Source organism: Typopeltis vanoorti, chromosome 7 (assembly GCF_054136105.1).
Source record: "Typopeltis vanoorti isolate ZY-2024b chromosome 7, IOZ_Tvanoo_1.0, whole genome shotgun sequence".
Taxonomy (NCBI): Eukaryota; Metazoa; Arthropoda; class Arachnida; order Uropygi; family Thelyphonidae; genus Typopeltis; species Typopeltis vanoorti.
Window position 1 is genome coordinate 60,786,669 of NC_143555.1, and position 27,416 is coordinate 60,814,084.

Genomic DNA, 27,416 nt, shown 5'->3' on the forward strand with positions numbered 1-27,416 from the left:
TGCATTTCTGCAAGAAAGGGATCAAAACAAGTGTATTAAGACACTGTGCTGGAACCTGTGGCATGGACCCTGAACAACACCTTATTTCATAGCAGGCGGTGGACTTTCCAAAATGACTCAGCCCTGCATACAAGGTGAGGACCACACAACAGTGGTTGGAGTCGAATGTGCGTGACCACAACCATCTGACTAGCTGTCTGATGGTTGTGGTCAGGCACATTGTGTCTGACTAGCTGTCCCCTTGGACTTCAAATTATGGTTGGAGTTTGAGAGATTACTATGCAAGAGACGACACCCCAGCATCACCAGCCTGAAGGTGGATTTAGGGCAATCATTGGTATTGTTTCTGCTGGATATTCTGCATGCCACCATTGATAGGTGGCCTCCCAGACTTTGGGCATGTGTGAGGGCAAAAGGAGGGGACATTTTGAACATTAAGGTTGCTATATGCACATTATACATGTGGTTTGTGTGCTGAAAGCTGTAAATGATTTACTATTAGATTAAAGGTTTATGTGCTGTTCAAGTTGTAAGAGTATTTATAGCTAGAGTAGGTACAATCTTGTTTTTATCCTTTACCAAAGTGTGATTTGCTTGCTATTTTATATCTTCTCCATAAACATTTTGCAATGTTCAGCTGGTTTTGCTGTTCATCCATTTATTTGCCTGACCCATTCATTCTACATTGCTGTTACCAAATTTCACATTTGTCTTCCCCTTAATGCATTGGATACTAAATGGCCTATCATATTCAAGTAACTGGTTTTATATAAACCTATAATAGAGCATTTAATCTTATCTGTATGGATGTCTATTACTTTTGTGTATTCTCTGTCTGGCAGTGATAGTGTTATGGAATAAAAAATTCTGGTTACTAGGGGGAAAAAGGTTGCTAGCATGTACATGAGACCAGATAACTTACCTTCATTTGAAAGACTATAAAGATTCTCCACATACCAGATGAGATTTGAATCCAACTCAATCTGACCCAAGGACAATGACGTTATCTTTATCAACTAAGATATGGACCTATAATCATGCTCAATTTATCTTACCATTCTCTCTCTCTCTCTCTCTCTCTCTCTCATTCAACAGGATTTGTTCCAAATGTCCAATACCAAACCCAATCAAATAAAGGCCATCTCTTTTAAACCATTCCAACTACCCTTCAAGTTTACTCTATATATGAACTACACATCTTTTGTGTTACACTGCTCAGCTGTGCACTGCATTGAACTCTAAAAGATTCCTGGGGATTTCTCTTTACATTTATTTGGCTAACCTGGCACTGATGAGGTGGGAAAATGTAACAAAAGTGGTAAGGTTGGGTCCCACAGACCAACCCAAATAATGTCGTGTCATATAATGTCATATCTTTTTAATCAATATTAGTGGATTCTCTGTGGATTCTTCCTCGCAGTCTTGTTCTGTATCAGACTCATGGTTACTGACTAATTCTAAATCAATTTCACTATCATCATCTCCGCTAAATGGCTCCTCGTCTGTCAAAGCGTCATTTATAAGTTGATGTAACCTCTGTTCTTCCTGCTCGTAACTCATCTGGTAAAAAAAAAGATATTATTCTGAAAATACCCTCTAAATATTTACGAAAACGTATTTGCTTATAGTTGGTATGTTAAAATATAGAAGACACAGCAGTAACGATAATATTTTAGTAGAATATTATTATTATCATGCAAGACCCTATGGTGTCAAAGACTCATCTGGGAGGTCCTTTTATCATACACATAGCTCATCATATCTCCCACTATTTTCTGTAGAATCTCTCCAGCATTGATCCTGTAACAACCCCTTACTAACTTGGAGATCTCTATCATATCTCCCCCCCCCTTCCTCCTGTCCACCAGACTCTGCAAGTTGCATCTTCTCAATCTTTCCTCATACTCGACATTCCAGAGGTTAGAAACCACCTTAGTCAGGCCCCTCTGGACCCTTTCCAATACCTCTTCATCCTTCTGAAAACCAGGTGACCATATCTGGGCACAATAGTCCATGTGTGGCCTAATCAAAACCTTATACAATGGAACAAAATCTCCCCACTTCCCTACAAGTCAGTGTCCTCTGCATCATTCCCAGACGCCTTTGTGTTGTCTTCACAATTTTGGCTATATGTCCCCAATAGTGGATAAGGATATCAGATCCTTATCCACTATCACCCCCAGATCTCTTATTTCCTCCACCTTCGACAATATATCCTTACCAAGCATAAATTCTGCATCCCTTTTTTTTTTTTCTTCCAAATTTTAAAACCTTACATTTTGCAACAATGAACTCACATCCCTATTCCTGTGCCCAATCACTCAATTTATTCAAGTCTTCTTGTAAGGCCACAGCATCTTCTCTACTCTTCATGGTTCGTCCCAACTTTGCATCATCTGCAAACAACTGAATATCTCCATCCAAATCTTCACCAATATCATTAATATACAAGTTAAACAGCAATGGCCCTAAAACAGACCTCTAAGGTACACCACTAGTAACTTTCCTTTTCCTGGATATTGCTGCCCAATACACAACTTGTTGATACCTATCAGATAGCCAGTCTCCAATCCAATGCACCAATCTAACATCCAACCCCAACCTCATATGTAGTATGTTATTGTATAACGCCATTATGTAATAATAATAGTGCATAATAATGTTAATTTTGTCTAGAGCTTCTGCAGATCAATCAGTATCAGCATGTTGCCCTCTGGTTGGAAAAACATAGGTTTTAATTACATATAAGACATGAAGTACCTTTATACAGACTCTTCAACTAAAGGTGAGTTAGCCAGTTTCATACAAGGGTGGAAGAGTTTTTGCTTTCTGAAACTTGGGTTTTCCATCCCACAAATCAGGCAAATTGGCCAAAAGAACACAATCAATTTACAAGCATGACACATTGGCCTAATAGCCTTATCTGCTTCAACGTTACTTTATTTAATGACATTATTCCTACCATTGCTTGTGTAATGTTAGCTATTTCATAGTCAGTTTTTTTTTTTAATTTAAAATTTCATAACAAATTTGTTTACGGCAGTTATTCAATTTATTTAGAATCTCAAAGATGTGTACAGGATTTATTTAGTAGTATAACATTGTCTGCATGAAGTAAAGACCTGAATGAAATATCTTCTGTTTAGATGTCAGATCTGATATCACTTTCTTATAATTTGACTATACACATTATAATTATAAAGTAGAGTCTTATAGTAAAATGAATTTAATTCATATTTCCAATATTTTGACAAAGTCAAATTACCATCATCAGGGAACAAAATATAATAAGATATGTGTAAATACAGGCACTACACTAAGTAATAAAAATGAAGCATGTTAACTGAGAGTAGGCTTGAAGTCCTAAATAGTGTTTTCTAGTGGAATAAACTGTGCATCCTTGGATGGGCTGAAGTGCAAAGTATGAGAACCTCTCAAATTTGGGACAGTTTCATTACTTAATTTGTTGATGGGTAGTTTCTTAAGACAGAAGCAGATTCAAGGAAATGTTTCTTGTATTTATATTTGCTGTGATGGAGTAGAGCGGGTTTCTTTCAGCATATTCTGTAGCAGTTGTGCAAAGCATGATCAGCAAGTGCTGAGTGGCTGTAGTGATGGAAATGGACATAATCCTATCTTCAGCAATTCTGATGTTGGCTGTCCAGGCCTGCTTGGTCATAGTAGGACAGTTTACAACTACAAGGTACAAAAATTTTAAAAAAGGACAACCTTTCAACCACTTACAAACCATATAAATCTTGTTATATTTTGTTTCCTGATGATGGCAATTTGACTTTGCTGTAATATTGGGAGTATTAATTAAATTTATTTTAGTTAATATATTAGTCCATGTTGTAATTTCCTTAAAAAAATACAGCTAGAAAGTAGTGTCCAAACTGCCTTTTAACTACTGATCATAATGGGGGAATTATGTTTACACAAAGTTGAAAAAAAAAAAAAAAGAGAGGAAAACAGTGGCAGTGGTTTTGAAGCAGAGGAAGCAGAGGTTGGTAGGATGCAATATGAGATGCTTCTCAAAAGTTCAGGGAATTTGATCATAAAAAAACAAAATAAAGAGAAAAAAAAATGCTTTCTCTAACTCTTAGTTCCCACCATCTCCTTTGAAGTAGTCCTCTTGCCCATGTATGCAGTGATGCCAGTGGTTTTTCCATTATTCCATGCATTCTTATAAGTCCTAAAGTGACTGTGTTGAGCACCTCCTAGGTTTCTTGCAAGAATTTCCTCATTTGTGTCAGAATGACATTCTTTCAGCTGGAATTTCATCTTGGAGAATAGGAAAACGTCGCAGAGGGGGCGAGGTCAAGCAAACAGGGAATAACTGTTGTGTTTTTGGAAGCCAGCAATTTCAAATAATGAGTAATGCATGGATGAGCACATTGCAATAGTGGAGAATCCACTCATTCTTCCAATTGTCTGGGCATTTGTGCCAACCGCTCTCTGTTAGCCACTTCAAAACATCACATTAAAACTTGACATTGACAGTTTGACCAGGGGGTTGGAAGGAATTCCTTGTGGAAAATGCCTTGGATATCAAAAAAGATGATCAACACTGACTTGACATTGCTGTGACCTTGACAAACTTTTTGCAACCATGGTGAATTTGGCAAATTCCACTGCATTGATGCTGCTTTATCTTGTGATAATAACCGTAAACCCATGATTCATCGGGTTATGACCTTGGAGATGAAGTTGGGTTAGGTTCATTTCTGGTTTGATCTCTGAACTCCTTGCAGACAGCAACACAATGTTCTGTCTGAACATTGCTCAGCAGCCTTGTAACAAATTTTACATATGAAACATCTTTGGAACATCCGATAAATTGCATTGAACAGGCCCGTACGATAGTCCTATGATCTCACAAGAATCATAGATGGTTTGCCTATGATTTGCATGGATAGCCTTGTGCACTTTTGCAATGTTTTTTGATGTTGTGCTTGTTAACAGTCATCCAGAATACTCGTTGTTGACAGATGCTCGCCTGTCCTTGAAGCATTTGTACTATTACAAAAAAAAAAAAAAATGCTTTGGCTCATAGCATTATTACCAAACGCTTCCTTTAGCATTCTGTAGATTTCCATAGCAGTTTTTCTGAAGCTGAAGCAAAATTTGATGCAGATTCTCTGCTCCTTAAAATATGCCATTACACAAATGCACGTAACCCAAGAACACATTGTCTCATCTTTCTGGCTGTTGGCATATTGATTCACAAAGCTCATCCCTTATAGTGGCAGAAAGCGTACTACAACTGGTTCATTCGCACTTGCTACTCAAATTACCCAAATGTTGGGTAGTATCTTGTATTTGATTGGGTGTTGCTATAGATTAGAAAATGTTGAGGGTAGAGACGATAACAAATATATAGACAACGTAGCTTGGTGAAAAGAGAAAAGAAAGTTGATCATTATGGGCGATTATAATTATGACAATATTGACTGGAATGAAGAGATCAAGGAATATTATTATTATTATTATTATTATTAAACAAGACCTCATGGAGTCAAAGACTCATCTAGGAGGTCCTTTTATCTCACACACATCTCATCATACCGGGTCTTAAACACATTCAAACTCCTTGCAGACACCACACTCTCAGGCAAGGCATTCCAATCATTCACAACTCTGCACGAAAAAAACCTGCCTCTCACTCCCCTACTCACACCCTCTTTATACAGTTTCCAGGGATGACCTCTGGTTCTCCCCTGATCTCCCACTATTCGCTGTAGAACTTCTCCACCATTGATCCTATAGCAACCCCTTACCAACTTGTAGGTCTCTATCATATCTCCCCTCTTCCTTCTCTCCACTAGTCTCTGCAAATTACATCTTTTCAATCTTTCCTCATACTCGACATTCCAGAGGTCAGAAACTACCTTAGTCAGTCGCCTTTGGACCCTTTCCAACATCTCTTCATCCTTCTGAAAACCAGGTGACCAAATCTGGGCACAATAGTCCATGTGTGGCCTAATCAAAGCCTTATACAATGGAACAAGAATCTCCCTACTTCTACACGTCAGTGTCCTCCTCATCATTCCCAGAAGTCTTTGTGTTGTCTTCACAATTTTGGCGATGTGACCCCTAAATTTTAGATCCTTATCCACTATCACTCCCAGATCTCTTATTTCCTCTACTTCCAACAATATATTCTTACCAAGCATAAATTCTGCATCCCATCTTTGTTTTCCAAATTTTAAAACCTTACATTTTGCAACATTGAACTCACATCCCCATTTGCTTGCCCAATCAATCAATTTATTCAAGTCTTCTTGCAAGGCCACAACATCTTCACTACTCTTTATGGTTCGTCCCAACTTTGCATCATCTGCAAACAACTGAATATCTCCATCCAAATCTTCGCCAATATCATTAATATACAAATTAAATAGTAATGGCCCTAAAACAGATCCCTGAGGCACTCCACTAGTGACTTTCCTTTTCCTGGATATTGCACCCCCATACACAACTTGTTGATACCTATCAGATAGCCAGTCTCCAATCCAATGCACTAATCTAATATCCAACCCCATCTGCTCTAGTTTGACTGTCAACTTATCATGAGGCACTCTATCAAAAGCTTTTGCGAAATCCAAGTATATTACTGTGTATCCTTCTCCTCTGTCCAAGGAAGCAGTCACTTTATTGTAATAAGTAAGTAGATTACTAAAACACGACCTCCCTTTAGCAAATCCATGCTGTCCATCAAAGATTATACCATTGTTGTCAACCCAACTCTGGATTCTAGTTCTCACAAGCTTCTCCAACAACTTAACCACAACACCCGACACACAGATAGGCCTATAGTTTGATGCTTGAGTTCGATCACCTCCTTTATGAAGTGGCACAATCTTGCCCTTCTTCCACTCCTTCGGAACTTGACCGAGTGCAAGACTCGTATTAAAAAAATATGTCAAGGCAGGTGTCAACTCTCTGGCACATTCCTTCAGAATACGCGGTGATATATTATCAAGTCCCACAGCCTTATTTACATCTAGTTTACTCAACTCCCCAAACACCTCTTGCTCACTTACAGTCAGTCTCTCCTCCCCATCATCAACTGCTCTTAATCTCTCCATGAAGTCACATTCACAAGATTGAAAGATCTTTATGAACTGCTCATTAAGTATCTCCACCACACATTCTGCAACAGCTGTCTTTATACCATTTCCTCCAATCAATGTCATCCTTCCATAATCATTCTTTCTTTTGCTGGCTACATATCGAAAGAACTCCCTAGGATTCTTTTTAGCTTCATTAGCTAACTGCTGTTCATACCTCTCTTTAGCTACTCTCACCAACCAAGTCACTCTCCTTTCCTGGTCTTTGTAGAACTCATGAAATTGGTTACTTCCACTTCTCTTATGCTGCCTCCACAATGCCCTTTTTCTCTGTATTGCATGCTTAATCTCTTTATTCATCCATCTCACACCTAACTTATTTAACCTTCTCACCCGTGGTATACATTTAGACATTGCATCCACTAAATATTTTTTGAAAATCCCCCAAGCTGCATTGATCTGTTTTCCAGCTAACTCCTCATTCCATGCTACACCTGCAAGCTGTCTCCTGAGCTCTTCATAATCACCCCCCTTGTAGTTCCACATATACCCTTTTTTCACAGGGGTCCTTGCACTGCTGGCAACCACCCAAGTAATCACCTCATGGTCACTTTCACCAATTGGTGGATGATTTGATACCTCATTGATAATTACATCCTCCGATGAGATGACCAAATCCAAGACCCTTAATCCTCTTGTGCCCTCTGTTACATACTGTCTGAGGTAGTTATCCCTCAAAAACTCAAGAAACTCATTTTCTTTACTTCCAGTTGCTATCTCTTCATTCCAGTCTATATTGCCATAATTAAAATCACCCATAATGATCACCCTTTTCTTATTTGCTTGGCTTATTTGACTATAATGAAATCTTGAGTTCTTAAGGGACAACTATATTACACAATATGTAATGTCGGGCACACAAAGGTTGAGAATAGTGGTTCTGATCATATCATGACAGGATGTGATTGTCTAATCTTCTTTACAATTGATATGAAAAACTTAGCAGACAACTGAGTGCTATGGCACGGAAAGCCGAGTTGAGTTGAAAAAAGGCAGATATCTGCTTGGGCATTGATCAAGAGCTATTTAACAGAAAAAATGCTTGAGTGTATTCTGCAGGTAAAAAAGAGCTAAATAAAGTAGGAGTAAAATGGATGAATGAAGCGATTAAACATGAAATCAGGAAGAAGAACTCACTGTGGAGGAAACACAAGATGAATGCTTATAATTATAAGTTGTATGAAGAGAACAAATAGTAGGCCAGGAAGATGACTCAGTTGATAAAGATAGCAAAAATGCAATATGGGCAGAAATCAGCCGATCATGTACGAAAAATCTTACTAAGTCTTTTGATATGTGGGAAAAAAGATGACAAATATTAGATTGTAACTAATGTAAAAGATATAGCTGAAGTATTCAATGTGTAATTTATTAGGGTATTTCATCCTTGTGAAGGTGGCATTACAAGAAGCTGGAATGTAGAGAGTATGAAGGAGGGACTGATGGTGAGTGAGCAGCAAATATGTGAGGAATTAGGCAAATTTCATGTCAACAAGCAGTAGGACTTGGCAATCAGATGGCAATCTAGCAAATGCCTTTGACAGATTGCCATATGACAACTAAACTGAAATGGATGGGGTGGATAAGGGACTGGTGAACCTGTCCCAATATCATTAACTTTTATGCTAATGATATTGGGACAGGCTTAGCTAGAGATATACAGCTGTTTGTCAATGATGCCAAGTTGGGAAGAACTATCAGGAGCTGAATAGATGTGGCCTTGCATGATGATCTCAATAGGCTCTGTGAGTATGCAAGGTTAGGATGTAGAAAAAGGTGGGAGAGATGAGAGAGAGAGATCTAGAAGTGATAGCAGACAGAAACTTACATTTGTTGACAGATTATGTCAACAACGTGGAAGACCTTGACATGCAGAAGCAAAAAGGTTATGGTTCCCTGGCTCAGGCTGCATATCAGCTACTGTATGCAGATTTGGTCAGCTGGTTTTCAAGGGGATGAACCTATCTGATAATGTTCCCTAAGTTATTAGTTTCAGGTCTATGGAATGTGGGCAGCTTGGGAGAATGCAACTTGCAGAGTTTTGTGAATAGAAGGAGAGGGGATATGATTGAGATGTACAAGTTGATGAAGAGCTGTTACCAGATTGGAAGAGATTGTTCATAGAGTAGAGGGAGACAAGGGTAGAGCAATAGGCCATCCGTGGAAGCTGCATAAGGAGGGTGTGAGCAAGGGAGTGAGGAGCAGGTTCTTTGCATGCAGAGTGACTGGTGAATGGAAAGCAATGCTTGAAGGTAGGGGTACGTGTGCAAATGTGAATGCAGATTTTGCCTCCTGGATTCAGAGGGGATAAAGAAGCTATGAAAAGGCTGCACAGAAGAGTTACAAAGATGATAATGGGGTTACTGAATGTAGATTATGACAACAGATTGGAAGTCCGTGAATACAGACAATAACAAACAGGAGAAAGAGAGGTGATATAACAGAGGTATATAAATCTCTGAGAGGATGTTATAGGATATTGGCTTATGATATTTTTCATTATATGAAAGAAGATGGGGGAGATGACAGAAGTGAGAGCTAGATGTTCCTCTCACAGAACTGTAAGTGAGTGAAACAGTTTGCCTGTTGAAGTAGTGAGTGCATCTAGTGCAAATGAGTTTAAGAGAAGGCATGACAACTGGTGGAGCCTCTGTAGCTCTGTCAGTATAGACAAAATGCTTTGGTTAGATGGGTTCAGTTCTTCTCAGTGGCATGAGGACCTTCATTATTATTATATGGTCTCTTTCGATGAACGGTGAGTTAGCCGGTCTCGTAGGGAGGTAGGCAGTGGCGGTACATAAGCACTAAGACACTGCAGTACCCCCAAGGAAAAAATTAAAAAATTAAATTTTGTTTGTGTTTATAAATAATAACAATGCTTACAACATTATATAAATGCAATACAACATGTTAAAGGTTATAGCTTATGTTTCGACATTGATTGAATAGTTAGTAATTGGAATTGTTCGATTAATGCTGTAGATTACGAAATAAATGCACTGCGATCTAATGCAGTGTCGGAATTATCACATTCGGCCAATTGCAGCTAAATTCGCTGATGTTTGTTTGCACTTGTCACCACATGTAACAAGTGAATCTGACACTGCTCAGAGAGCAATGTTGCTACAGATAAATTGCATGCTTGTGTGCATTATTTCTGTGAGATACGAAACTTTTATTATTGGTGCGTGTTCGTGGTGAGGGTGAAATATTTTTGGTAAATCTTATTTTATCCAGTTAAATTAGCATATATTTATTATATAATAAATATATGTTATTTTAACAGAATAAAATAGCATATATTTATTATATAATAAATATATGTTATTTTAACAGAATAAAATAAGATACAAGGCTGAATTATGACAAGTGTCACTGTTGAAAATATGAAAAGAATTATATTTTTTCAATTATTGTTACACGAAACAAATGTACTGCGATCTAACAGCGCGGCAGAATTATCACATTCAGCCAATTGGAGCTAGACTTGCCGACATTCGTTTACACTTGTCACTGTACGCAACAAGTGAATCTGACACTGCTCGTTGAGCAGTGTCGCTATAGATAAATTGTATGCTTGCACGCTTTATTTCTGTGAGATACAAAACGTTTATTATTGGTGTGTGTTTGTGGTGAGGGTGAAATATTTTTAAATTGGTTACTGATTAGGAAAAAATGAATTATTTATTACCACTTGATGTGTGTAATAATCCTAAAGATGCATGAATCATGCTCCTATAGCATGTTATATGTGTGCACATAATTCAACGTATAGGTCAAAATGAAAATTTCACGATATTTTTGTAATACCATAATTTTAAATGATATTTTCTTAAGAAAAATTTAGTTGTAACTCATGGAGTACCTGTAATTGTCTTGAAAATGAAGTCTACAATTAGCACAGACAACCTTCCATCTCTATATCCCAAAGTTGAAAATGTTATACTTGTTCACATTATATCAATATTCCACTCATCTACCCACTTTTCTAGCAGATTCAAATACTCCTGAAGGGCCACTATATTAGCATCACTTCTAATAACTCTCTGCATCATTAAAACACCTACAGACGAATGCATATCTTTCAGCAATCCATTCACCACATCAGTAACACAAAGACTAAGAAATAAATAGTCTAAATACCAAGTTTTTCAGAGAACCCAACACCAACAACTGCATTCCTATTTAATAACATATAATTATTTATTATAGATACAAGGCTGAATATACCTTGCATGTATATTTTACAAACAAATGGTATAAAAATGGTACATTTTTATACCATTTGTTTACTATCATTTGCCACTCCACTATCTAGCTTTTGATGCAACATACCTTTCTGAAAACTTCCCCACCCTTAACAGTTTCTATTCATAAATCTCTCAACCTTACTTCCAAATAAATCACACACACACACACACACACACACATTACAAAATTATTATTATTATCATCATTGTGGGAGGACCTTCCTAGGAAACATAAAGTCTATCATACCACTCCTTAAACTCATTGACCATTCTTGCTCTCATCACTCTATCAGGCAATGCATTCCACAGTTCAACTACCCTCCATGCAAAGAAACCACTCCTCACCCTATTGCTCATAGCTTCCTTTTGTAACTTCCAGGGATGAAAATGTGCCATATTAAACTCCTAAATAATGATGCTGAACAATGATGTTACTCAAACACAATAGGGATCTCAATTTTGATGAGTAAAACATACCTTATAACATAATACCACCTCTACTAGGAAAAACAAACCAAGGGAACCATTGAATTATTTGACACACATAAAGCCATGGAAATGTGGAATACTGCCATGGCATACTGGCAGAAACGGATCTTCTCCACCAAAGACCAGCCACAATCTCTTGACCTACCAGGTGCTTTGCAGTTGCAAACTATCCTATTACAGCCAAACAGAAAGGACAACCAATATCAGAATTTCTGAATACAAGGACTACATCTGGTTCTACAATACAGTCACTCAGGACTTGCTGACCATGCTTTGAACATCCACCACTGGATATGCTGAAAGAAGGCCACTCTATTATATCAGAAAATACAAATTTGAAAGGCTGTTCCTCGAATATGCTTCAGTCCTGTAAAACTTTCCAAACCTCAACAAATTTGGTGCATGAGACTGCTCCAAATTTGGGAAGCATTAATCCTCTGATCTTCAGCCCAACAGCCAAAACCACTGGGAGAGTCCTAAATGGACTCTAGGTCCAAATTTGGTTGCCTTTCTTTTGCCTCATTTGCCCATTGTTAGTTCCTATGTGCACATATCATTGTTTTTTGTAATCCCTGATGATGGCAATGTAACATTGCTGAAATATAGGAAAGTATTAATTTCTTATTGAAAAATGAGATGTTTTTTAATACCAACTCCTACCACCCATGAAAGGCTGCAAACATATAGTAAATCAGTGTCATGTGCGGCTAAGATGTCATAAGAAAAGCAGGAATCTAATGGTGTGGTGTGTTTCTTGAACACCTGGAGGTTTTAGTTTGTATGGAAGACAGACAGAGGGAGAGAGACACACACACAGACAGAACACAGAGAGAGAGAGAGAGAGAGAGAGAGAGAGAGAGAGAGAGAGAGAGAGAGAGAGAGAGAGACTGTTCTAAAAGCAGATTGAGAGATAATAGACAAAACAATAGAGAGAGAGAAGTTGGTTCAGTAGATTTGAAGCTGGAAAGGTATATTGATGTTGATTAATAGGTGCTCATATTCTTAATTTCTTAGAAGAAAATAGAGGAATAATTATATCCAGTACAGAAAATAAACATGCCTATAGAAGTGACATAAGGCAGAAACAGAATGTTCATGAGAAGGTGCATGGAACAAATTATTATTATTATTATTATACAGGCCTCCATGGAGTCAAAAGACTCATCGTGGGAGTCATTTTTAGGAAATACAAAGTCTATCATACCACTCCTTGAAACCATTAACCAACTCCACTTCAACCACTCTCACAGGCAATGCATTCCAAGGTTCAACCACTCTCCACGCAAAGAAACCACTCCTCACCCTCTTGCGCACAGCCTCCTTTCGTAACTTCCAGGGATGGGCCCTTGTCATCGCTCCTTCCCGCAGTTCCACCAAGTGAAAGAACTCTCCAATGTCCACCCTGTAACTGCCTCTTAACAGTTTAAAAGTCTCGATCATATCACCTCTCCTTCTATCCACCAAACTCTGCAGTCCATGTTCCCTCAGTCGATCCTCATAACTCATATCGTACAGTCCTGAAACCATCTTTTTTATCCACCTCTGTACCCTTTCCACAGTCAATTCATCCCCTTCAAATCCTGGGGACCAAACCTGAGAACAATAGTCTAAGTGTGGTCTGATCAGGGCCTTATACAATGGAATGATAACTCTTTTATCTCTGCAGGTCAGCATCCTTCTCGGTATTGCAGCAATCCTCTGAGTTACCCTCACCACCTTTGCAATATGCTTCCTGAATTTCAGTTTTCTATCAATCATCACCCCCAGATCTCTTATCTCCCCTACCTCCTCCAGTGCAGGTCCTCCAATCAAGTATGCATCCTCCCATCAATGGATGCCAAACCTCAAGACTTTACATTTTGCTGCATTGAACCGATAACTCCATTTATTTGCCCATCTGTCTAGTTTATTTAAATCATCTTGCAGGGCTACCACATCTGCACTATTACTGATAACCCTTCCCAACTTCACATCATCTGCAAACAACTGAATATCCCCCTGCAATTCACTGGCTATGTCATTGATATAAAGATTAAACAATATAGGTCCTAGTACTGAGCCCTGTAGAACTCCACTTGTAACCTTCTGCTTCCTTGATATTTCCCCATCATACACAACTCTCTGATACCTATCAATTAGCCAATCCTGAATCCATTTGACTAACCTGCATTTAAACCCATGTGCTGCAACTTAAATATCAGCTTAACATGTTGCACCCTGTCAAACGCCTTTGCAAAATCCAAAAAAATGGCAGTACACGCCTTTCCCTCATCAACTGCTCTTGTCACTTTATTATAAAAGACAAACATATTACTAAAGCAAGAGCGCCCCTTAAAAAATCCATGTTGATTCTAACAGATAACATTTCCCTCATCTACCCAACACTGTATATAGTCCCTCACTAATTTCTCCAAGACCTTAACAACTACTGATGACACACAAACAGGCGCCTATAATTAGACACTTCCAGTCTGCTACCGCGCTTATGCAGCAGCACTATCTTACCTTCCTTCCATTCCCTGGGTACCTTTCCTTTAGCCAGACTTTCATTGAAAAGCCAGGTCGAAGGTGCTGTTAGTTCTTTAGCACATTCTCTCAAAACCCATGGTGAAATACCATCCAGTCCAACAGCGTATTTGGAACACACTCTCCTCTTGCACTTCTAAACCCTGATCCTGCCCCCTATCCCTCTAGTATTAAAACCTCCTCCAGGATGAAATACTACAATAAAGTGCTCATTGAACAACTCCACTATGTCCTCTGCATCAGTCACTCTATTCCCATTTTTATCCTGTAATGTCATTCTTCCACAATTGTTTCTCCGCCTACTGGCCACATAGCTAAAAAATTCCCTAGGATTTTCTTTGGATCTTAGTGCCAATCTCTTCTCATATTCCAATTTTGCCTTCCTCACTATTCTGGTCACTCTCCTGGCCTGTGCCTTATATTCTTCGTGCATCTGTCCTCCACCCTCTCTCCTTGTATATCTTCCGTAATCTCTTTTTCAACTGCAGTTCCTGTTTGATATCATTTGTCATCCACTTTACACCAAATTGTGTCTGCTCCTTCACCTGTAGAATACAGCTTACTATTGCTGCTAACAAATATTCTTATACAATTTCCCAAGCACTAATGATATCCTGGCCTTCCAATTCTGCCCTCTATGGAACTCCCTCTAGTTGATACCCAAGACTACTATAATCACCTGCCTTATAATTTCACATACGTTCCCTTTTCTTTGATACACCTGCATGTCAGGTCCAAGTCAAAACCACATGGTCACTCTCTCCAGCTGGTGGGAGAAATGTCATCTCACTTATTATCAGCTCTTCTAATGCCATGACTAAATCCAAAACTCTTGAACCTCTTGTTCCCTTCATCACATGCTGCCGAAGACATTTGTCCCTCAAGAATTCCAGAAATTCTATCCCCTTCTTACTACTTGCATTTTTCTCTTCCCAGCTTATACTGCTGTAGTTAAAATCTCCCATCACAATCATTCTTCTTGCACTTGCCAAGCTCAACTGCCTAAACATCTCCTGGTCCCCACCCTCTGTGCTCCCTGGCTTATAGCAACACCCCAATAAATATCCTGTCTTGGCCACTTCTACCTCACACCATATGCTTTCATTCCAAAGCCTCTATTCTAAGAGCACATAAGTCATTACTTATCATAAGCAGTACTCCACCACCATGTTTTCCTTTCCTATCCTGCCGAAAAATGCTGTACCCTGCCACTTCAATTCCAGTTATTATATCATCCTCCGTCAACCACATCTCAGAGATTCCAATAATCTTTGGCCAGGTTAATGCTATGAGCGCCACCAATTAATTTCCTTTATTTCGGATACTCCTGGCATTAGTATAGAGCAAATATGGGCAACCACCTGCCCGCAGGCCAGATCCAGCCCTCTACTTCTTTTGATCCGGCCCTAATCTATTTCAGCGAAGTTTATCTGATTCATGGTGGGAGAAAACATGGTGTGTTCTACTAACTCACATTAAGCTGACGTCATATGACTTGCACAAAACACACTATGTTTTCTCCAACCAAGGTCTCTTTCTCACTTTGACTAGTGGTGTCTGTGAATGTGTTACAACGTGCCAGCTCGGTACTTGCATTGGTGATGTGCTTTCTTCAGTGCCTGCATTGATTCATGACTTATTTTTCACGGTATTAACAACACCACAAACACTTTTAACAACAAAGATGTTTTATTGACGCTTATATTTCGCTGATTTTCAACTCAGCATCATCAGAGCACAACACACATGTAAACGCGACAGTGAGTGAGTGAAACAATATAATCGCAAAAAGACAAAAGATCTAAAGTCCTATTTTTGGCACCCTCTTAAAGGTTGGGAGAATTCTTCAAAGCCATTGCTGACTCAAAAAATAATCTTTCAGATCTATAACGACTCCTAAATAGCACATTCGTTTTCCTCCATCTAATCCTGTGTGAAGGAGTGTCCAAAGCGTGGTCTGCCAGTCCCAACTTGCCATAGTAATAGTAGCGAATGTATCTTTCATGTTCTTCCAGGCGGATGTTCACTGATTTTCCTGTTTGCCCATAATAGGCCAAATCACAGTCACACAGAACTTCATACACTCTTGGTTGTGCTAAAGGGTGAAGTTTATCCTTAGGCGAGCGGATCAGAGTTGCCAGCTTGACATGAGGTTTGAAAGTGGTGCGAAGGCCATGTTTCAACAATACTTTGGCTATCTTTTCCGATGTACCTCTGATATAGGGAATAGAAATGGTCATGTTGTATTCTTGTGTATTAGGGGAGGGCAGAGTAATGGGCCTATGTAGTATTTTATCTATTTTGTAGGGATTGTAGCCGTTGGCTAAGAACGTATGGCGCAAGTATTGGAGTTCAGTGGTCAGAGCTGTATCGTTAGAACAAATGGCTCTGGCTCTGTGTGTAAGTGTTTTTAAAATGCCGTACTGTTGGACTGGATGATGATGTGATTGTTTATGTAGGTATCTTCCTGTGTGTGTGTAGGCTTTCTGTAAATAGAAAAAGATAGTGCACCATCTGAAAGGTGGGTGACTAATGTGTCAAGAAATGGTAAACAGTTATTTGATTCTTTTTCTACTGTGAAGTGAATTTTGGGGTGTTGGCTGTTTAGGTAGGTGACAAAAGCATCCAAAGTGTCTTGTCCATGGGGCCAGATGGCAAACACATCATCTACATAGCGTAACCACACTTGTGGCTTGTATGTAGCTGTGGTAAGTACTTTGTTTTCAAAGTGTTCCATGTAAAAATTTGCTAACGGGGGAGAGAGGGGGGGAACCCATAGCAGTACCATTAATCTGTTTGTAGAATTCCCCCCATCCCATGTAAAGTAACCTGCATTCATGGTAAATTGATATAATTCAAAAATATCTGGGGGAAATTTAGACTTGATTAAATCAAGAGTGTCTATAAGTGGTATATTGGTAAATAAGGAGGTGACATCGAAACTAACCATTCCCTCTCTTCCCCGTTAGCAAATTTTTACATGGAACACTTTGAAAACAAAGTACTTACCACAGCTACATACAAGCCACACGGTGGTTATGCTATGTAGATGATGTGTTTTCCATATGGCCCCCATGGACAAGACACTTTGGATGCTTTTGTCACCTACCTAAACAGCCAACACCCCAAATGATGACAGCACTGATGCCTCCGATACAGCACAACTAGCAATATTTATTCGAGGAGTTAATGCGGATTTCAACATCACAGAAGAATTATTGGCACTTCGGCCATTAAAAGGAACAACTACCGATGAAGATATATTTAAAAACAGTCAACACAGTTTTTGAGAGATTTGGGCTTAAATGGAGTTCACTATCTGGCATATGCACTGATGTAGCCCCTGCAATGGTTGGTGCACAGAAGGGATTTATTGGAATAGTTCATGAAAGAGCAATAGAACTACACATCCATCCAGAAAACTTAACAAATTTTCACTGCATTAACCACCAACTAAATCTGTGTGCAAAATCGATTAAATTCACAAATGTTATGGAAGTTGTAGTAGCCAGTATTAACTTTATTAAGTCACATGCACTTAATCACTGCAGACTGAAATCTGAAAGTAAGAATAATCTGAAAATAGGCAGACCTATTTTCAGATTATGAAGATGTGTCTTATTATTGTGAAGTGAGGTAGTTGAGTAAAGGTAAAATGTTAAAACGATTTTATGACTGAGACAAGATATTGCAGATTTTATGGACATAAAAGGAAACACAATTAACCAAGTAAAACATGATGAGTGGGTGTGTGATTTAGCATTCCTTGTAGATGTCACTGGATACCTAAACGAACTGAATCTTTTTTTCGAGGATGAAATACAATAAATCAAAAATTCGGACGAGAATAATGGACGAAAACCTTGAAAATTCTATGCAATTATCCTTAAGTAATATTAACGTCAGTATTGATAATCTCGTAGTTGAAGTACAAGGCCAATCTTCACCTTAAATTGTTATGTCGTTCATTATATTATAAAATTCATGTAGAGCTTTATACCAAAGCATTATATTATAAATAAATGAAATATGAAGTAGCAACTTGTTTTAATTCATTTAATATTAATTTATTTTATTTAATAATTTTGTCCGGCCCTTGACTCGGAGACAGAATGATAATTTGGCCCCCAAACTAAGAAAGGTTGCCCATGCATGGTAAAGAGCATAGAAAGTCACTGCTTCTATACCTATCATTGTCTCCTCTCGATCCCCCCCTGGACTCAATGTTTCCTAACATTGTCCCCCTTCACCCAAGCACCCATTCCCACAAGAAGCCATCTCTGCTGCCATCCACCCTGGGAATTCTCGTTTCCCTGAATTGACACACTGATTCGTTCAGAAAACAACAATCTTTCCAGATGCCTTCGTCCTTCCCTCATTCAAATGCAAGCAGTCTCTAGCATACAGTTCCCTTCTCTTCAAACGCCCTCTAAGCATCCACTTATTCCAACCCCTTCTCTTCTCACACATTCTGGCTATTATGTGATTCAGTATTGCTGCTCTTTTGCTCAGCTTGTCACTATCACACCTGGGAAACACACACACAATCTTTCCTCTCTGTTTTCTTTTGCACAACTTCAAGCAAGAATCTCAGATCTCTCGCCGCCTGATTTACACTACCTCTCAAGTCATTTGTGCCCACCATCACAATCATCTCATCCATCCTTTCACCACTCTTAATTGACATAGCCACATTCTCTATTGTTCCTACAGGCAAACACTCCTTACACATCCTATCTTGCACACCACGGATCAATGAGTCACCATACATTACACCTCTCACCATTCCCTCTCTCCTACTGTTTTCATTTTCTCCTCCTCCATCACTCCCATAACTCTCTCTCATTCTCTCTCTTCCACTTATCCTATTCTCTCCTCTTGTATTAATCCCATAACTCTCTTTCATTCCCTCTCTTCTACTATTTCCATTCTCTCCTCTATCATTCCCATACATCTCTCTCTCTCTCTCATTCCATCTCCTCTACTACTCCTATTCTCTCCTCTTCTAGCATTCCCATACCTCTCTCTCATTCCTTCTCTCCTACTGTTTCTATTCTCCCTTCTAGCATTCCCATACCTCTTTCTCCTAATGTTTCCATTCTCTCCTCTTCTAGCATTCCCATACCTCTCTCTCATTCCCTCTCTCCTGCTGTTTCCATTCTCTCCTCTCTAGCATTCTCATACCTCTTTCTCATTCCCTCTCTCCTGCTGTTTCCATTCTCTCCTCTTCTATCATTCCCAAAATGCTCTCTTCTCCTATCCTTCCCAAAACTCTCCCTTTCTCCTACTCTGATTCACCTTGCATTTATCTCTTCCATTCTTCTCATCTCATCTTTCATACTTCTCATCTCATTCGCAAGACATTCCACCTCCTCTTTCAGCCCATCTATCTCCCTCTGCAAGTCAGTCATTCTAAATCGAAATTCACTCTCCCAACAAAACCATCTCCGAAACTTTCACAGTCACTCATGCCTTCCACACTATCGACTATTATTTTCTCATTCATATTTTTTTCTTCATTCTCTCCTATCACACTACTCATCTTCTGATATTCATTTCCCATTTCTGGAGCAACTAGGTCAGTTATTGATATATCTATTTCATTTATTTCCTCCCATTGCCTGCATCTTGCACACGCACGCACTCCCCCCCCCCTCTCTCACCAGCCACATATCCGATTATCAGATAGCAAAATAAAATTTACATAATTTTATTTGTACATATAAAATAGAAGTTCATATTAATTACTTACTGACACATTCAGCCTCCATACCCCAGCTCCAGAGTCCAGTTGATCTGCAGCGACGAAACTCATATCCTACCAGGCGATACCCATCATCACAGGAGAATCGCACCACAGTGCCAATATAATAACGAATTTCACTTTTTCTTCCGTGCAAAGGTCTTGTCAAGTCTGGACATCGCACCACTACAGTTAAAAAAGGAGAAAGATGAAAATTAATAAAATGAAGATTAAAAAAGCATTCATCAATTAATTATATACACACATCCACAATAACATATCAACAAATTAAAACTTATTTTTACAAATTATATTAATTTAAGTGATTCTAATAAGTTATGAGGTGATAAATTTAAAACAAACAAACAAAAATTCATCGCATATGTATTTTTTTTAATCTGTTTTTAGTAGATATATATTCTTTTGATAGGTCTTGGAATATTTTATCATAAATTTGTATACTAATAATAAAATTTGAAACTATAATTTAACTGTCTGGCTAAGTAATACTGTATCCACTCTACAACCAGCAGGTGGGAGAGGGGATTGAAATTCACTGTAGGCATTGTTTATGAATGGCATTAGCTAGCATGAGACTATTATCCAATAACAGGATAATGGTTCCGTGGCCTCTTGAGAAATAATTCCATTTTCGTCTTAGGAACAAGGTTTCCAGAATATTTATAATCATTAAACCACTCACAGTACAGTACTAATACCAATTGTTATGATTGGTGATTTTAGGCCTCTACTGGTCCTGCATGTGGGACCATAATATGTAGCACTGTTTCAGTGCTTGTTAGGAAAGTAAAATAGAAATAATTTACAGCCCTTCATGGGTGGGATTCACCTAAAAAAAACCAATTTATATCAGTTGTGACTCTCAAACAAGTAAACCACTACTCCTTGAGTAAGATTCAAAACAAATGAAAATGAATCCTGTATAAAAAATATATAAATTTAGTCTGGTAAGAACTGAGGCATAAGTTTGTGCCTGTAAAACAAGAGTGAAATGCTTATGGTGTGTGTGTGTGTGTGTGTGTGTGTGTGTGTGTGTGTGTGCACGTGTGCGTGCTTGTGTCTATTTACAAGTGTTACAAAACAAAACATCACTTACACAGTAAGGGCAGCTTATTTATTTCATTACTTTGGGTGTGAAATAAAGGACAATAATAAAAAAATAGGCTCCTCGTTATTGCTTTACATCTCATAAATGTAATTAACTCAAAGGATTCAGGAAAAAGGCATTGTATCTGATGTAACAATCATGCAATAAACTGTTTCTTTCTTTTAACTAATATATCTTAATTTTTCTATGAAAAACAAAAAATTGATATCAAAGCCAAGAACAGAATATGCCATAAGATCACTGCTGCACTCTTTAAATCTCCCAGCAATCACCACATCATTAATGCAAGATACTGATAGCCGATGAATCTTCTCCTTCCAATATTAATGGGAAGCCACAGTCACTGTCATCATATGAAAGCATTTAAGAAGTATCAATAAACCTCAAATGATTGAACAGAATGAATTAAGTATTATTGTTAGAGAATTGACTTTGGTTAAATAATGATTAGAACTTCTTGGACAACATTGTAACAATGGGAACTTGTAGCTCTTGAATAATATTAATGAGAATCCTTGCATAACATCATAAGGAAAGAAAAAGTATTTATGAGCATTTTACATTTGTGTATCTAACATTTTTTTTTTGTACTTATAATTTTGGTTTTGAATTGGAGGTACATACAGTATTAAGAAATCGATAATGATGATGATTATAATTTTGGCTGTTAATTCATTTTAGGAGACAAATGGAACTTAAAGACATAACTAGGAATTATAGCATAGAAAGAGAAGTTGAATGTAAAAGAGACAAATACTGCTCGAGCATTGATCAAGAGCTGTTTAACACCAGAAATGTCTGAGTATATTGCAAAGGTTAAAAGGCTAAACAAGGTAGAAGTGAAATGGATGAATGAAGAAAATAAGCATGAAATTTGCAAGAAGAAGAAGAAGGCACGGTATAAGCAACATAAGATGAATGTTGATAATAATCAGCTGCATGAATAGTACAAAGAGCAAGCTAGAAAGTTCATATTGCACTTCTGTTCAATATGAACAGAAGTGCAATATGAACAGAAATTAGCCAATCAAGCTAAGAAAAATGCTAGTGGGTTCATTCTATATTTGACAAGAAGAAAGAAAGACTGTAGAAGGATGATGTTAGCTGATGACAGTGGTAGATTGGTAATTTAAGAAGAGGACATAGTTGAAGTACTATGAGCAGTTCATTACTATATTTCATCCTTGTTAAGGCAACATCATGAGAAGCTGAAGAGGAAAAGGTATGGTGCAGAAGGGACTGATGGTTAATGAGGTATATGAAGAATTAAGTAAACTTGATGTTAATAAGGCAGTAGGACTTGACAGTACATCACAATGTGTCTTGAAGGAATGCTTTAGGGAATTAATAGCACCTTTGGTGCACATGTTTAGCATGAGTCTTGAAACAGGGTGAGTCCCAGAGGAGTGGATGGCAGGGAAAACAGTTCCACTTTCCAAATGGTGGTGGTGGGGGGGGGGATAAGACTGTGGCTACAAATTATATGCCAAATTGTGTATCTGGAAATGTTGTTGTTAAGGTGTTAGAGAAGTTTATGAGGGCTAGGATTCAAAAATGGGCTGATGCAGTACAGGAAGACCTTGTTTAATGTGAATTCGATTGATAATCAGTTAGTGTGATTGAATGAAATGATACTATTTCCCACTTTAAGCGGGTAATTAATTAGTTAACTGAAGCAACTTTTTACATTATGCAAAATTTTATGTTACTTGAAATTTTTTGTCACCAAATGGTGCTAAAGTCGCTGAAGAACATGGTGGTGAATTTGAGCTATGTTAAAAAAAAAAAGGGGGTTTTAAACGGTGTATAGTGTGACTTCTGTCGTAAATTGTGCTACTTTTTTTTTTTTTTAGTGATACAAGTGGTGAGGCTTTTGAAGTTTAGTTGTTGTTTATATCGTGTTATTTCTGGGTTACCGAGAAGGCTAGGTCAGAGTCGAACGCATCTACAGTGGAAGAGAAGAAGAAGATAAGTTTTCGTATTTAGTTATTTAGTATAGTTAAATATAGTTTATACTTACAGTATCGTATAAGTAAATTAGCTTATAGTAGAGCATATAACATAGTATAGTAGAGCGTTTAGTATTTAGCATTTAGTTATAGTAGTTCCTCGTACTATTTGAATGATGGCAGCAGCGACAGCTACAATTACAAATGGTATGTCACCAAGTCCTCCCCCATTTAAGGACTCTATTTTTCATAATATACTACAAGATTTTGTGGCATGCGGTGCCTGTGGTATGTAAGCATCCTGGCAGTTAGATATGTGGCGGGTGAGAGCAGGAGGAATGCATATATGTGCAAAATGTAGGCAATGGCAGGAACTTAATAGGTTAGATATTACAATAACCGACCTCATTGCGTCAGGGATGAGAGAATCTCAACCTACAGAGAGAGAGAGAGAGAAAGAGAGAGATAGTGTGAGAATAACAAGCAGAATATGAATGAAAAAATAAGAGTGGGGAATGTGAAAGGCTTGAATGATTGTGAAGTTTTTGGAGATTGTCTTGACTGGGAGGATGAATGTCAAGCAAGAATGGCTAACTTGCAGAGAAGGATAGATGAGCTGAAAGAGGAGGTGAAATGTCTTGGGAACGAGATCAGAAGTATGAATGATGAGATTAGGCAAATGGAAGAGATGAATGTAAGGCGCATCAGAGTAGGAGTGTGAGAGAGAGTAACGGCAATGATAGAAGAGGAGAGAATAGAAACAACAGAAGACAGAGAATGAGAGAGAGTTATGGGAAGGATAGAAGAGGTGAGAATAGAAACAGTAGAAGAGAGGGAATGAGAGAGTTATTGGAATGATAGAAGAGGAGAGAATGGAAACAGCAGGAGAGAGGGAATGAGAGGAATGCAAGGGAGCACTGGATAGAGTGATGTCAGGAAGGCAGGTAAGTAGGGGAGCACAGAGAGAAAATGTTAGAGGAGAGAGAGTGAGGGATGCATGTGAGCAATCAAGGAATAGAGTGGTAAGAGGTGTAAGGTATGGGGACTCAATGATCCCTGGTGTTCAAGATAGGATGTGTGAGGAGAGTTTGCCTGGAGGAATGATAGGAAGTGTGGCTATGGCAATTAAGAGAGGTGAAAGGATGGATGAGATGATTGTTATGGTAGGAACAATGACTTGAGTGGTAATGTAAACTGAGCAGCGAGAGATATGAGATTCTTGCTTGAGGTTGTACGAAAGAAGACACAGAGAGCAAAGATAGTGTGCGTGTTGCCAAGGTATGATAGTGACGAGCTAAGCGGAAGAGCAGTAATATTGAATAACATAATAGTCATATTGAATAACAGAATGTGTCAGAAGAGAGGATTGGAATATGTGGATGCTTGGAGGGCATTTGAGGACAGAGAGGCATTGTATGCAAGAGACTGCTTGCATTTGAATGAGGAAGGACGTAGGTATCTGGACAGATTGCTGTTCTGAACGAGTTGGTGTGTCCCAGGGTGGATGGTAGCAGGGGTGGCCTCTTGTGGGAATGGGTACTTGGGAGAAGGGGGAAAACATCAGGTAATGCTGAGCCCAGTGGAGTCTAGAAGGGATAATGCTGGGTATAGAAATAATGGCATTTTTATGCTTTATACTAATGCCAGGAGTATTCAAAATAAAGGAGAGGAATTGGTGTCACTGATAGCATCAGCCTGGCCAAAGATTATTGGGATCACTGAGACATGGTTGACAGAAGACGATATAATAACAGGAATAGAAGTAGCTGGGTACAGCATTTTTTGGCAGAATAGTTAAGGAAAGCGTGGTGGTGGAGTACTGCTTATGATAAGTGATGACTTATGTCCTCTAAGAGTGGAGACTTTGGAAGGCAGTGAAACTAATGATTTTGAAAGCACATGGTGAGAAGTAGAAGTGAGCAAGACAGGATATTTAGTGGGGTGCTGCTATAGACCAAGAAACACAGAGGGTAGGGACTAGGAGATATTTGGACAGTTGAGTTTAGCAAGTGCAAGAAGAATGATTGTTATGGTAGATTTTAACTACAGCAGTATAAATTTGGGAGAGAAAGATGCATGTAGCAATAAGGGAATGGAATTTCTAGAATTCTTGAGGGACAAATGTCTTAGGCAACATATAATAGAGGGAACAAGAGGTTCAAGAATTCTGGATTTGGTCATAGCATCAGAAAAGTTGATAATAACTGAGATGACATCTTTCCCACCAGCTGGAGAGAGTGACCATATGATTTTGATTTGGAAGATGAATAGACATGCACAAGTATCAAAGAGATGGGAACGTATGTGGAATTATAAGGCAGGTGATTATAATAGTGTTAGATATCAACTTGTGGAAGTTTCGTGGAGGGAGGAATTGGAAGGACAGGATATCATTAGTGCATGGGAAATTGTGAAGGAATATTTGTTAGCAGCAATAGTAAGCTGTATTCAACGAGTGAAGAAGAGGACACAATTTGGAGTAAAGTGGATGACAAACAATATTAAACAGGAACTGCATGTTCCTGTTTAGAAGAGATATAAGGAGACAGGTGAAGAGAAGATGCATGAGGAATATAAGACACAGGCCAGGAGAGTGACTAGTATGGCAAGGAATGCAAAACTGGAATATCAGAAAAGATTGGCCCTAAGATCCAAAGAAAACCCTAGGGAATTTTTTTAGCTATGTGGCCAGTAAGAGGAGAAATGACTGTGGAAGAATGACATTGGGATAAAAATGGGAATAGAGTCACTGTTGCAGAAGACATAGTGGAATTGTTCAATGAACACTTTATTGGAGTATTTCATCCTGGAAGAGTAACTTTTAATACTAGAGGGATAGTGCAGGTTCAAGGTTTAGAGGTGCAGGAGGAGAGTGTGTTCCAAATACTGAGTACTCTGGATGTCAGTAAAGCTGTGGGACTGGATGGTATTTCACCATGAGTTTTGAGAGAATGTGCTAAAGAACTAACAGCACCTTCAACCTGGCTTTTCAATGAAAGTCTGGCTGCGGGAAAGGTGCCCAGGGGGGAAGGAATTTAAGATACTGCCATTGCATAAGGACTGTAGCAGACTGGAAGCTTCTAATTATAAGCCAGTTTGTGTGTCATCAATAGTTGTTAAGTTCTTGGAGAAATTAGTGAGGGACCGTATACGACATTGGGCAGATGAAGGTAATGTTATCTGTGAGAGTCAACATGGATATGTGAAAGGGGCGCTCTTGTTTTAGCAATATGCTAGCCTTTTATAATAAAGTTTCAAGAGTAACTTTATTATAAGTAGATGAGGCAAAGGCATATACTGCCATTTTCTTGGACTTAGTGAAGCCATTTGACAGGGCACCTCATGATAAGCTGATATCTAAGTTGCAGCACATGGGTCTGGATGTCAGGTGGGTCAACTGGATTCAGGATTGGCTGTCCGATAGGTATCAGAGAGTTGTGCATGGTAGGGAAGTTTCAAGGAGGCAGATGATTACAAGTAGGGTCCCACAGGGCTCAGTACTGGGACCTATATTGTTTAACCTGTATATCAATGACACTGTCAGTGGATTGCAGGGGATATTCAGTTGTTTGCAGATGATGTGAAGCTGGGAAGGGTTATTAGTAATAGTGCAGATGTGGTAGCCCTGCATGAGGATTTGAATAAGCTAGATGGATGGGCAAATGAATGGGGATGTCGGTTTAATACAGCAAAATGTAAGGTCTTGAGGTTTGGGACACATCGACAGGACACTGCATACTCTGTGGGAGGAGCTATACTGGAGGAAGTAGGGGAGACAAGATATCTGGGGTTGATGATTGATAGAAACCTGAAATTTAAGGGACATATTGCAAAGGTGGTGAACCCAGAGGATTGCTGCAATAATGAGAAGGACACTAACCTACAGAGATAAAAGAGTTATCATTCCGTTGTATAAGACTCTGATCAGACCACACTTAGACTATTTTTCTCAGATTTGGTCCCCAGGATTTGAAGGGGATAAATTAACTGTGGAAAGGGTACAAAGGCAGATAACAAAGATGGTTTCAGGACTGTACAATGTTAGTTATGAAGATCGGCTGAGGGAATGTGGACTGCAGAGTTTGGTGGATAGAAGAAAGAGTGGTGATATGATTGAAACTTTTAAACTGTTGAGATGTGGTTACAGGGTTGACACTGGGGAGTTCTTTTGCTTGGTTGAACAGCGGGAAGGAGTGA

At 38.7% G+C, this 27,416-nt stretch overlaps 1 protein-coding gene across 2 annotated transcripts in view; it reads right to left on the bottom strand.

Annotated features, from left to right (window-relative positions):
- mesh (sushi domain containing 2 mesh) overlaps positions 1–27,416 on the bottom strand; it is a 373,145-nt gene that overhangs the window by 69,948 nt on the left and 275,781 nt on the right. For both annotated transcript variants that reach the window (XM_090395295.1, XM_090395296.1), the window contains exon 19: positions 20,151–20,327. In XM_090395295.1, coding sequence (XP_090251421.1) covers positions 20,151–20,327 — 177 coding nt within the window. The remainder of the gene's footprint in view (positions 1–20,150; positions 20,328–27,416) is intronic.